The sequence below is a fragment of the Emiliania huxleyi genome (assembly GCF_000372725.1).
Source record: "Emiliania huxleyi CCMP1516 unplaced genomic scaffold EMIHUscaffold_93, whole genome shotgun sequence".
Taxonomy (NCBI): Eukaryota; Haptophyta; order Isochrysidales; family Noelaerhabdaceae; genus Emiliania; species Emiliania huxleyi.
The window spans coordinates 369988-383047 of NW_005195085.1; the positions used below are offsets into that span (position 1 = coordinate 369988).

General features: G+C 65.0%; 3 protein-coding genes across 3 annotated transcripts; all 3 read left to right on the forward strand.

Moving 5' to 3' along the window:
- Window positions 1-586: 586 nt before the first annotated feature.
- EMIHUDRAFT_439131 (hypothetical protein) lies at window positions 587-2319 on the forward strand. The gene has a single exon (XM_005757096.1). It carries the CDS (start codon window positions 658-660, stop codon window positions 1045-1047), a length of 390 nt encoding a protein of 129 aa, XP_005757153.1. The 5' UTR covers window positions 587-657; the 3' UTR covers window positions 1048-2319.
- A 4854-nt stretch (window positions 2320-7173) lies between these two features.
- EMIHUDRAFT_220865 (hypothetical protein) lies at window positions 7174-8076 on the forward strand (the record flags this gene model as incomplete). The annotated part of the gene is made up of 1 exon (XM_005757097.1): window positions 7174-8076. One exon carries the CDS (start codon window positions 7174-7176, stop codon window positions 8074-8076), a length of 903 nt encoding a protein of 300 aa, XP_005757154.1.
- Window positions 8077-8651: 575 nt separating this feature from the next.
- On the forward strand, window positions 8652-13005 carry EMIHUDRAFT_220866 (hypothetical protein; the record flags this gene model as incomplete). The annotated part of the gene is made up of 10 exons (XM_005757098.1): window positions 8652-9371; window positions 9757-9851; window positions 10266-10303; window positions 10409-10731; window positions 10906-10982; window positions 11025-11352; window positions 11467-12090; window positions 12203-12453; window positions 12827-12916; window positions 12993-13005. 10 exons carry the CDS (start codon window positions 8652-8654, stop codon window positions 13003-13005), a joined length of 2559 nt encoding a protein of 852 aa, XP_005757155.1.
- Window positions 13006-13060: the final 55 nt, after the last annotated feature.

The following is a 13060-nucleotide window of genomic DNA, read 5'->3' on the forward strand; positions in this document are numbered from 1 at the left end:
GGTTCAACCTGCGAAGCGCACCCGCCGACCAAGGGGCAATGTCGCGCGCCGGCCTGCTGGCTAATGGCAGCCCTGTCGCATCCGCGGAGGCAGGAAGGACAAACGGGCACCCGCGCACCGCCATCTTGAGGACCATGCACTTGTAATTTCATGCCGCCAGTTCGTGGCGTGGGAGTTTTGTGGAAAAATTCTACGAGTAAAAACCGCCGTATATCCAACAAGCTGTACCCCCCTCGGACACGTCCCTCCCTGTCCTCTCGACTCGTTCCTCTACTTGCGCCTCCACCGCTTGCGAGCGAGCACCCCGCCCCGACTTGCTTCGCATGCGGTGACCTCCCACGCGCTCCCTGGCCGCCCGCGCGACTCCTAGAGGACAGAGACCGTGGACGGACCCTCCCCACGGCCGCTCGCGAGCGCTCGGTGGTCAATCTCACCTCAACCACCCTCAGCGCGCGCGCGAGCGCGCCGCCACTCGGCCGCACGCGTGCACACTTGTGCCTGTGCGGTGTGGACGCGCTCTCGACGCGCCCCTCTGACACACAGGCGTCCCACTAGGTGTCCGCTGGTCCTCGACACCGCTGACGTCGCCACTATCGCCATCTGCGAAGGCTAGCCCGCTTCGTCGCCACGCTGCCCAGCGACGACGGCGCGGAGCTCATGGCATCGTCCTCTGCGCCTCTCGGACTCGAGTTGCTCGTTCCCGCCGGCGTCGCACAGCTCGGCATCGTCCGCGCCCGCAGCGAGTATTGCCTGACCGACGCCGACCTCCAAGGGCTGCCCCGCTCAGCGCATCCCGGCGCTGGCGTCATGTTCTCCGTCAAGGATCTCGCTAGCGTCGCCATCCTGAAGGGGTACCGCGAGCGCGGGCAGCGGGTCGTGCGTATCAGCAGGCCCGACGTCTCGCGGGCCGAGACGCTCTTCCTTCCCGTCGGCATCATGACCACGGTCGGCGAGGTAAAAGCCATGATGCCGGGACGCGCAGACCTCCTCGGGCGCCGGCCCGAGCTCTGGCTCCGACCTGAGGAGCGGCGCGCTGGCTCCTTCTGACCAAGGAGCAGACTTTTTATTTGACAGAATACGCCGTTAGTCCAACCAGCAGATGTGAAAAATGGTAGCGAGAGTGCACACCCGTGTGTGAGCGTGCCCCGGACGCACCCGTGAGGCGTGAGCGTGACCCATTGCCGCCGTGAAACAAGCACATGGCTAGCAATTGCAGGCGGCCCTCGCGCAGCGCAACGCCCCGCGTGCAGCGGAGGCGGCGACCGACGCCTGTCTGAGCCGTACGCGGGCGAACGCGCCCCGACACGCAGACTGACGCTGACGGCCGCAGCAGCCCTCGCCCCCGCCACGTGGCACCCCTCGCCCCCGCCACACCCGCGCGAGCTCGCCCGCTGTGGCGGCGCGGCGGTCACGGTAACAGGCGCGACCGCACTGCCTCTCGGCCGCTCTAGCCGAGCCGAGGGCGCCCTCGCCCTCGCCCTCGCCCTCGTCGCCGCCGGCGTCCTGGGTCGTTGCGGTCGGTGTGGGAGGGCGTGATCCAAACGCAAGCGTTGGCTGCCGAGCTGCTTGCGCGGGGCCGGGACGCGGGAGGAGCGCCGGGACGCGGGAGGAGAGGCGGGTGCGGCGACCGACGCCGCGCCGCGAGCAGCGGGAGCGTCAGGACGGAAGTGCGCGACACACCCTGGCGATGGAGTATGAACAAGACGAGCGGGAGGGCACCGAGACACATGTTCGCCGCACCGGTGGATGGTCCAATGATGGTCGTCGTGCCTGCGCCGGCGGCTATTGCAGCGGCAGCGGCGATCGCAGCAGCAGGGCAGCTAGCTAGGATCACCGGCGCCTCACCCGCCCGTGGAAGCTTTGTGGCCTTGTCCGGCCACGTTGTACGGATCAATGTCGCCGGCGCCGAGGGATTACAAGCCGCGCCCGCCTGAGCGAGCGGCGTCAGCCAGCCGCGCAGCGCTCGGCGAATCTGAGTGAATGTCGGCGGCGCGCTCGCGACAGCGCAGCGCCGCACCGTGTGCCCTGCAGAAGGCGAGCGTCGTCGCCCGGAAGGACGGCATCGCGCGGAGCTGGCTCTATGGACGCACGATCAGCGCCGTCCGCGGCTCTTCCTGCGACAGGAAGCAGCAGGGGCTGTCATGCCGCCGGAGCGGTCTCGGCACCACGTCGAACGCGCGGCGGCGGGGGAGGTCTGTGGGTCGCCAGGGCGCGTGTGCGGGCCGAGGGTGCGCCGGTGGGCGTGTGGGGTGGGGAGGGTTGCTCAGGAGCGCTCACACGCACGCACGGCGACGCACGGCGCGATTTGCTTCGCATGCGGTGACCACAGTGGCCGAAGGTGGTGCTCGCTCGCAAGCGGAAGAGGCGTGTACATACACGGAGCCTCTGCTGCTCCGGGGGGGGGGGGGGGGGTCTGCAGACCACCCGGCCGAACTTCAGAGTGGCGGTGCGATGGCGCTAAGAGGTTCCTCTTTTCCGCGCCCCCCCCGCAAGGCGCGCGATACACACTGCTCCTCAAATACCGCTCAAACGCCCACGATGTTGTGGAGGGGACATATGCTGATGATCCTGGCCCGATTGGTTCGCTCAGAAAGCTTCTGGGCGGTCGCTAAGGTTCGCTCCCCGCACACCGGCCCCGGAATAAGTTGCATCATAACACACAAGGTGGTGGGCAAGGGGGGCAGCCGTCGCATCCCCACACCTGACGACACGGGCAGGAGCGCCATGGCATTCAAAGGTAAGGTAAGGTAAGGTAAGGTAAACTTCTCCACACACACGAGGTGGTGGGGCAAGGGGGGGCGACCCTCGCGTCTCCACGTCTAACGACAGGAGCCCCACGGCATTTAAAGTGCAAGGCCCGGTGCGCGTGGGTGAGCGGTGTGTGTGTGTGTGTGTGTGTGTGTGTGTGTGTGTGTGTGTGTGTGTGTGTGTGTGTGTGTGTGTGTGTGTGTGTGTGTGTGTGTGTGTCACGTCACTGCATCCTCTGCCGGTTCCTCCCGTCGCCTTTTCTTTGTTCGAATGTTTTTCAATCCTGGCATTCAAAGATAGTGCAGGGGCCGGTGCTCGCGTGGGTGAGTTAGCAGCCCTACGTAGAGACCAGCCCCTCCCTCCCGACACACCAACTCCCGCACACCCACAATCGCACTTGGCCAGTCATACGGGGAGCCGAGAGAGACACCGGTGAACGGAGATCATGTGTGGGGTGTGCTCTCTCTCTAATAGCATGAAAAACCAACACTGGCCTCGAGACACTGGCTTGTGCTCCGCCCTCTTAGCACTTAGCTTCGTCATAGCGCTGTGCCGAGGCGCTTTTTGTTGCGTGCGGCGTGGGGTGGCAGGAAACACGCGCGCGAACAAAATAGGATTCCTGTTGCGATAGCTAGATAGAGCTACAACCCGCAGATGGTGCAATGCTGGTGCTGTGTGGCGAATTACACACCGAACCTGGCTCTTTCCAGCCCTGGCCCTCCTCGACGTCTATGAGCACATCCCGCCGCAGAGCTTCCAGCTGCCAAAGAGCTCCGACGGGAAGATCGCCAGAATCACACACCAAGTGGCCGCGCACACGGTGCAGCAGGTGGTCACCCAGACGGCGACAAAGATGAAGACGTACGTGTGGTATCTCTAGAGGTCCCCTCATCCGTCTACCGAGGATGTCGGCACGGAGAGGTCCTCAGTCTCAGCCCGGAGAGGTCCTCAGGTGCCGCCAGCGAGGTCACCGGATCTCAGTGGTGGGCCGTCCCGGCTACGACGCAACAACACTAACGTGACCCAACCAGCTGTACAGGAGGTGGGGGTTGTGGTGGCGGCCAAGGTAGCAGCATCGTGGTCCGTGTGGCCGGTATGTGTGTGCGTCTCCTACTTCATCGTCGTTCTTTTCCTCGCTTTTGTTAAAGTCTTTCCTCTGTGGGGCCTCGTGTGGATTTAAAATCCTGCTGTTTAAATTCAAGATGCACGAGAGACGAGAGATGTCCTCACGAGAGGTCCTCATGAGGTCCTCACCTCAGAAGCCGAGCCGGTCCTCAAGAGGTCCTCACATGGTAATGTGATATGTTGCCACTGAGATACGTAGGATTCCTATCAGCAATCAGGAGGAGGCTCGTTGCCGAGCGTCGGGGCAATCGTGGCCGCGACACTCCCCTTCGATCCTAGGATTCTGGTTTTTTGCAGCCGATGAGCGGAACAAAAGCAGCAATCAGCAAAGGTATGCGTTGTGAAAAAGGTAAGGGAAACAATTTGATTTTTGGGTGCACAATCTCTAGCGACGTCGATCTGTTCCACTTGCCTTTTCTCTTTGAAGTTTTTTCTTTTCTGGTTTTGTTCTTTTCTGAGAGCGCCTTCGTTGAGCACTTGAGCACTGGATAGGGTCGGTTCCGCATGGTACGGGACCCCTCGATCGTCTCGCCCACCCTCACTGGTGTGTTCATCGGGGGGGGTCATAACAAACACGGTACAGGAGCGAGGTGCACGCTGCCGAAGCAGTGTCGTCCCCCCTAGCGCCTTCGTTGTGTAATAAAGGAGGAGTCCCTTGTCGCAGTCACACAACACACACCGCACCCGCGCCCGCACGCCCACCCCACCGCCCCGTCGGAAAGAGAGATGTGGGAGATTTGGACTTGCGCCAACGTGGAAAAAGAATTTTACGAGGAAAAGAAAGACCGGCGCTCAATTTCTTTTTTTCTATGCGTCGCTGTGGATTGAGCACTCTTGCTTCCATGCAAACCGCTTCGAGGCCGACCGCTCCGAGGCCACCAGTACCAGTGCCAGTGAAGGTCAAGCACGAGAACAAGGCAGCTACGACGGAGGGCACGGATCCTCTCGTCGCGGCCACCTCTGCGCCCGGCAAGTGCTGCTCGTCGGGCTGCGGCAAGTGCTGCTCATGGGGCTGCGACGTGTGCTGCTTGTGGTCGTACGAGTGGGCGTGCCTTCTGCCTCGCTGGTTCTTCCGCGGCATTTTTCCGGGGGGGTGGTGGGTTGAAACGGGGGCGACACCGCCGCTCGACCCGCCTTCTTCGGCAACGAAGACTGCGATTGGCAATGGCCTATTCGTGCACATCGACTACGACAGCTGGAACGAGCACTTGTACGACGTCATCCCTGTCTGGGTCGAGCTCCGGGGCCCGGTCACGGAGGCGCTCGAGATATCCATTTCCTTTGACGGCTCCGTCAACCTCTCGGTGGCAAAAGTAGTGGCAGGTCGCGGCTGGGAAACGGCGGCGGCGGCGCCCACGAGCGTTCCGGTCAAGACCATCGTCCAGCCCGGAACCACCGTCCCCTTCGCGCTCCTCATGCCGAATTCCAAGTTCCGACAGTGGGAGCTAAAGTGGGCTGCCCGTTGGCAGGGCGACTGGGTCAAGCCCACCGACCCTTGCGGCCCGGACTTAAAGTGCGCGGCGCTCGACCGGCGGGTGTGCGAGCTGGAAACGACGGTGCGCAGCATGCTGCGGGCGGAGGCGGCGTTACCAGCAGACGTTTTCGCTTTCGCGGAGGAGCAGCGTGCCGAGTAGTGCAGCTGTGGCATGAGTCGGAGGAAGGAGATGCGATCGCGGGCTGTGAGCGCATGTGCCGTCAATGAGAGCCCTTTTAGAGAGAGATTTTGTGCCGATTCTTTTGGTGTACCTGTGTTAGTGCCAGTGCGCGCCAGTCCCGTGCCTAGTGTGGTGTCTCGTGCGAGAAGTTATAAAATTCTTTTTGTGCACGGAGCTCTCCCCGCTTAACGGAGTCGCCTAGGCGGCTCCGGTGGTGTGCCTCCTGTGATAGTGCTAGCACGCGCCAGTTCGCACCTGTGTCGAGCCTGTCTGCTGTGAGAGAGAGTTGTTTTGTTTAAATTCTAATTTCTGTGCATAATAACTCCAAGAATCACACAACAAGCCATGGCCAAGTCAAACACTTACTACGACTAGCACATGAATGATCTAAATGTGCTAGTTATCGTAACATCTAACAATCCCATGACCCATATGCTTTCGTCTCAAAAACGCGCCAAGCTAGGCGCTCAGCGGCCCATGATTCATGGACGCCCCAAGGGAGTCTGTGAGCGGCGCCCCCAAGCACAGGGTTGTCCTCGCACGCCCATTCCTCTTCCCCACCCAAGCACTCAAAGATGCTCGCGAGAGGTCCTCACGGGAGGTCCACACAAGAGGTACTCACAAGAGGTCCTCACAGAGGCATCGCGACGCGTTGACGTCTCTACGATTCAGAGGTCGACACAAGTGGATGAGCGTGATGTGCTTCCTGGTGGTAATTCATCTTTTTCATTTCGTGCTGTTCGTGCCGTTACCACCTTGTTGCGCGGTGAGGAGACCTCTCGTGAGGACCTCCCGTGTGGTGAGGACCTCTCGGGCGGGGAAGAGGAAGGGATGTGCGAGAAAGCAACCTGCTTGTCCGCGTCGCCTCATGAACAAAAACACTCTCAATCCAAGTGCTCCAATCATGGGCCGCTGAGCGCCTATATAGGAAACAAACAACATTGCTAAAAATGTGTATCGCGCGCCTTGCGGGGGGGGCGCGGAAAAGAGGAACCTCTTAGCGCCATCGCCACGGTGCTGCATGCAGCGCCGGGCGACGACGGCTTACCGCCTCCCGGCCCCCCTCGGCACACCTCCGCTGCTCAATGTTTGACGGCTCGAACCCGTGAAGCTTCCCCGTGCGCGGGTTACCCCGCACACGGGTCAGCCTGCCAGCCACGTATCCACGCAAGCGTGGTCCGCGTGCATGGCATACAGGCGTCCGCCAGACAGCGCAGAGGCTAGGCGACCGGGGAAGGACTAGCTCAAGGGCAACACAGCGTCACCAGCCGTTGGCGCGCAGAACGAGTCTGCGGCCCCCGGTTGGGACGAACCGCTCAATGTGGCCGGCAGCTCGCGCTGCCGGCGGGGTTGGTTGGGGAGAACCGGCACGGGGATGGCCGGCCTCCCCGGAGGGGTCGCCCCCTGGAGGGGCCCCAAAGGGCCCCCCGGGGGGGCGGGGGCCCCCGCCCCGAGGGGCGGGGGCGGGTCCTTCCGTGTCGCTCCCCTCGTCGAAAAATCTCTCTCTCTCTCTCCTATATAGGTCTCTTTCGCCTGTACAAAGAAAATGGGATTCTTTGTTTGAATTGTCTTCTCTTTAGGGAGTTGACGCGAGAATTCTTTTTTCTCGGGCCTGCTCAACGACGCCGCGATTGAGCTTGCCTCCATGCAAACCGCGTCCTCGAGGCCGACGGCGGCGAGGCCGTCGGTGAAGACGATCAAGGACGAGAACACTCTCCTCGCGACTGCCTCCAACAAGTGCTTCGCGTGGGCGTGGGCAGCCGGGCCAACGGCGACGACAGACGCAATGGCGACGGAAACGGCCAATCTCGTCGCGAATGTCTCATCAGAGCCCGGCAAGTGCTGCTCGTTGGGCTGCGACGTCTGCTGCTCGTTGGGCTGCGGCAAGTGCTGCTCGTTGGGTTGCGGCAAGTGCTGCACGCGGTCCTTCTCGTGGGCATGCTGTCTGCCTCGTTGGTACTGCTCGTACGCGTACAGGTGGTTTTGGTCTTGCCGTGGGAAGTGGCCGGGCACCGGCACCGACGCCGATGCCACTCCGCCGCTGCTCCCTCCTTCTTCTGCAGAGAAGACCGCGATTGGCGATGGCCTATTCGTGTTCGTCGACTACGACATCTGGAATGACCACGTGTACGACGGCATCCCTGTCTGGGTTCAGGTGCCAGCCACGCCTGTCGAGGTAGCCATTTCCTTTGACGGCTCCGTCAACCTCTCGGTGGCAGGGGCAGGGCGCGGCTGGGACACGGCGGCGGCGGCGGCCACGGCAGTCGAGACCCTCGTCGAGCCCGGAGGTCCCGTCCCCTTCGCGCTCCTCATGCCGGTAGCCAAGAACCGACTGTGGAAGCTGAAGTGGGTTGCCCGATGGCACTTCGTGATCCCGCCGCCGCCGGATCCGTGCCCGCCGGAGCCGTGCGCCGACCTCAAGTGTGCGGCGCTCGACCTGCGGGTGTGCGAGCTGGAGACGACGGTGCGCACCATGCAGCGGGCGGAGCTGCGCCCAGAAGACGTCTTCACTTTCGCGGAGGAGCAGCGCGCGCGCGTGGAGCTCTAGAGTGGAGTGGGTGCCCCGTTCTTGTTTCTTTTCACGCTTCTTGTAAAATTCTTATCACGGCTTCTGTGATGAGGACGACGGCTTCTGCGCCTTGCCTGTTGTGCGTGTAAGCAAGAAAAGAACGAGAACAGGATACAACCCAAGGGAGGGATGGGAGGACGGCAAAGAAAGAAAGAAAGAAAACGGACAACCCAAGGGAGGGATGGGAGGACGGCACGCCGCCACCACACAGGGATTTTAAGGAGAGGGGTGTGATGCGCTAGCCGTCGCCCACCCTTGGGCGTCCGCCTCTTCCTATCTCTCTTCGCAGTCTCTCGCAGATTCGCGCTGCGACCTTCATGCCACCTCGCGGTCGCCCCCTTCTCGTCGTTCTTTCCCTTGTCTCTTCTTCTTCTGTCGCGTCGCTCTCCTCTGCTTCGTTCTGCGGCGCCGCCGCCTCCTGCCGGTCCCTTGCTCTCGCGGCTTCTTGCGCCTTTCGGCGCAGCTCCGCCCTCCTCGCTGCATATCCTGGCCCCTCGAGTACATCGAAGGAGGACGGCGGCAGACAAATTCTTTATTCGAGCGGACGACGACGAATGGAGGCTACGTGCCCGCCTTCGGCGACGTCCGCGTCGTCGCTCCTGCTGCTCGCATCCGACGAGGGCCCTTCCACCCGCCGCCGCGCCGCGCGTGAGCTCTGCCATCGCGTCGGATCCACGCCGGCGGCGCGTGCGGCGCTGCTCGAGCACCTCGGTGACGGTGGCGAGGAGGAGGAGGAGAGCGATGAGAGGCTGGCGGGCCCTCCGCTCGTGCTCGATCCGGACTATCGAGCGGCTGCTGTTGAGACGCCGCTGCTTGCGGCGCCGGCGTGGGGCTCGGGAGCGCTCGTCGAGACCGAGCACGCACGGCGCTGCCTCCGGCTCCTCTCGCTCTCTCTTGAGCTGCGGAGGCCGGTGCTGCTCTCCGGACCGCCGGGCGCCGGGAAGAGCACGCTGCTCTCCGCCTTGGCGCTCGCCGCGGGCCAGCACGACAAGATGGTGACCGTCCACCTCGACGAGCAGGTCGACTCCCGCTCGCTGCTCGGCGCGTACGTGTGCGGCTCGACGCCCGGTGAGTTTGTGTGGCAGCCGGGTGTGGTGGCGCAGGCGGCGGTGCACGGGCGCTGGCTGCTGCTCGAGGACGTGGACCGCGCGCCGCTCGAGGTCATGTCCGCCCTCGCACCCCTCCTCGAGCGCGGCGTCCTTTTCGTCCCCGGGCGCGGCACGTCGCACAGCGCCGCGCAGGGCTTTCGCCTGTTTGGCACAGTCACCAGCACCGTCGGGACGGGCGGCGGAGGAGGCGGCGCGGCGGCGGCGCGGGCGGCGGAGCGGGCGGTCTGGCAGCCCGACCTCTGGCAGCACGTCCACATCCCCTCGCCGCCCGCCTCCGACCTCGAGGCCTACCACACCACCCAACGGGGCTGAACCCACACTGGGTTCGACACGCTTGGAGGTATGGTACTAGGCGGTAGTCTGTGCGTCGCACCGCCGGCTGCGCGCCGCGGCGCCGCGGCTCGTCCGCTGCTTCCTGCAGCTGCAGGCCGCCTCGGGAGGGGAGGCGGTGGCGGCGGCGGGGGAGGCGGGACCGGGAGGCGGGGGTTGGACGCAGGTCTCCCCACCCGCCGCCCCGCCCCTTGCCTCCGCCACCGCGCCGTCGGGCGAGGGAGCTTCGCTGGCGGAGGCGGCCGAGGCGGAGCTGGCGTCGGCGCGGCTGTCGCTGAGCGGCGGCCGCGCCTTCTCGTCGCGAGAGCTGTTTCGGTGGTGCGCGCGGATGGAGGCGGCGCTCGCCGCTTGCGACGCCGAGCTTCCCCCGCCGCAGGAGGAGGGTCGGCTGACCTCCTTCTTCCGCGAGCTGGTCGTCACCGAGGCGCGCCTCTGTCGCGGTGTAGTCGAGATCTAGTCGAGATGCAGGCGAGATGCAGTCGAGATCGTGACGCCCTCTGTGAGCCGGCCGGAGATGTGGGGAGATGTGGGGAGATGTGGGGAGATGTGGGGAGATGTGGGGAGATCGGCGCCCTCTGTGAGCCTGCCGGAGCACTCCTCGTCGCAGGCGCTCGACACGTTTGCTTCCCCTGTCCGACGCGACGCGCCGCGCCAGAAGCTCGCCGCGCTTATCGCCGCCCAATGGTCCCTCCCCGCTCCGCAGCTCCGCCACCTGGTCCAGCTGCGCAGGCCCGAGCTCAGCCTTTCCGACGGCGTCCTCGCCATCGGTCGCGCCCGCCTGCCGCTGCCCCAGCCGACTGCGGCGGCCGAGGCGGCGGTGGCGGGCGCGGGCGGCGGCTTCGCGGCGACACGCCACGCCCTCGTCACGCTAGAGCGGGTCGCTGCTAGCGTGGCGCTCGGCGAGCCGCTGCTTCTGGTCGGCGAGACGGGGACCGGCAAGACGACCGTCGTGCAGCAGCTCGCGTCGATGCTCGGCCAGAAGCTGCTGGTGCACAACCTCTCGCAACAGAGCGACGCGTCGGAGCTGGTTGGGGGGTACCGGCCCGTGCAGCCGCGCCACGTGTACGCGCCCTTCGCCGCGCGCTTCGAGGACCTCTTCTGCCGCACCTTTTCGCGCTCCAAGAACGGGCCCTTCCTCTCCAAGCTGGCGCAGCGGCTCGCCAAGGGCGAGTGGGCGAGGCTGGTGGCGATGGCGGTTGGAGCCTGCAACTCTCACGCGGCGGCGCGGGCCAAGGAGCGCGGCGGAGAGGCTGCCGGCGGCGGCGGCGGCGGCGGCGGAGGAGGAGGAGGAGGAGGAGGAGGAGGCGGAGGAGGCGGCGGCGGAGGAGGAGGCGGCGGCGGCGGCGGCGCGGGCGCGGCCTTGGACGAGGAGTGGGAGAGCTTTGCGGCAGAGGCTGGCCGTCTCCGACACCAGCTGCGGCGCGAGGCGCAGGGCGGCGTCGACATGTCCGGGACACGACCACGACACGTCCGAGAAGTGTCGCGTAGGCGCGAGGCGCAGGGCGGCGTCGGCGGCGCCGCGTTTGCGTTCGTCGAGGGCGCGCTGGTTCAGGCCGTCCGCGAGGGGCATTGGCTGCTGCTGGACGAGGTTAACCTAGCGGCACCGGAGACGCTGCAGCGCGTCGCGGGCTTGCTCGAGGCGGGCGGCTCGCTCGCCCTCACCGAGAAGGGCGAGGCCGACGCTGTACCGCGCCACCCAAACTTCCGCCTCTTCGCCGCGATGAACCCGCCGACCGATTTTGGCAAGAAGGAGCTGCCCGCCGGCATCCGCTCGCGGCTGACCGAGCTATACGTGCCACGCCTTTCCTCGCCCGAGGTGAGACTACTAATACCGCGCCAGAGTGACAGTGATGAGAGTAGCAATGAGAACCGCCATAATGAGAGCCCTAGTCTCAATCACAATCACCACCGCAACCCCTCTCATCGCCAGGACCTGTCGCTGATCGTGATTGCCTACCTTGGCCCGCTGCTGCCCTCGCCTCCCGTCGGCCCAATCGTCGCCTTCTACCAAGCCGCCCTCGACGCAGCCGCCACAACGCTGCTCGACGGCGCCGACCAGCGGCCAGAGTACTCCCTGCGCACCCTCTGCCGCGCGCTGAGCTACGTGCGCGCCGCCGTGCCGCTCGGGTACGGCTTGCACCGCTGCTTGTACGACGGGTTCCACATCACCTTCGTCGCGCAGCTGCAGGCGCGCTTCCAGCCGCAGGTCGAGGCGCTGCTACTTCGCCATCTGATGCCTCCGAAGCCAAACAAGCCGCCCCGCCCGCCGCCAGCGAGGGCGCCTGCCCGGCCTTCGGGCGACGGCTGGGTCGAGATCGGCGGCTTCTGGCTGCAGACGGACCCTCGGCACACCGCGTCGGCCGAGGACCCGCGCTTCATCGTCACCCCCTCGATCGAGGCGCGCTTCCGCCAGCTAGCGCGCATGGTGGCGGCGGGCCGGTACCCAGTCCTGCTGCAGGGGCCGACCTCGGCCGGAAAGACGTCCGTGATCGAGCGGCTCGCCGCGGCGACGGGGCACGTCCTGCTGCGAATCAACAACCACGAGCACACCGACGTTCAAGAGTATATTGGCGCCTTTGCGCCCGACGAGCACGGCAAGCTCGCCTTTCCGCCGTACCTCCGCATACGCATATCTCCCCACATCTCCCCCGCATCCCACAGGTAAGCTAGTCTTCCGCGACGGCGCGCTCACCACGGCAGTGCGGCACGGCCACTGGGTCGTGCTCGACGAGCTCAACCTGGCGCAGTCGGAGGTTCTGGAGGCGCTGAACCGGCTGCTCGACGACAACCGCGAGCTGCACATCCCCGAGACGGGCGAGACGCTCACACCGCACGCGCACTTCATGCTCTTCGCGACGCAGAACCCGCCCGGCGCCTACGGAGGCCGGAAGGTCCTCTCGCGCGCGTTCCGCAACCGGTCCGCGCAAACCGTCGCACGCACATTGCCCCTCGTAGAGCATTGAGCCTCGCTCTGCTCGCTCATTCTCTGTCACTGCCCATGCACTCGGGGCGCAGCGGGCCCTTTGCCCCCCCTCTCTCTCTCTCCATCCTGCTGTGGCGAGGGTGTCTGCTCCACTCCTCCACCTGGCCTTCAGGTTCCTCGAGATGCAGACCGATGAGATCCCCACATCTCCCCATATCTCCCCATATCTCCCTCCAGGTTCCTCGAGATGCAGACCGACGAGATCCCCATATCTCCCCAAATCTCCCCAAATCTCCCTCCAGGTTCCTCGAGATGCAGACCGACGAGATCCCCACATCTCCCCATATCTCCCCATATCTCCCTCCAGGTTCCTCGAGATGCAGACCGACGAGATCCCTGCGGGCGAGCTGACGACCATCCTCGAGCGGCGGTGCGCCATCTGCACCATACCTCCCGGGTGCTCGAATCCAGTGCGGGTTCACTGCAATGGGTGGTGCGGTAGGTGCGCCATCCCCGCCTCCTTCGCCGCAAAGATGGTATCGGTGATGGGCGAGCTGCAGCGGCGCCGTTCGTCGTCGCGCGTCTTTGCGGGCAAGGCAGA

What these genes read in the sequence shown, in the direction of transcription:
- EMIHUDRAFT_439131 (XM_005757096.1), top strand. Translation starts at nt 658, where the DNA reads ATGGCATCGTCCTCTGCGCCTCTCGGACTCGAGTTGCTCGTTCCCGCC.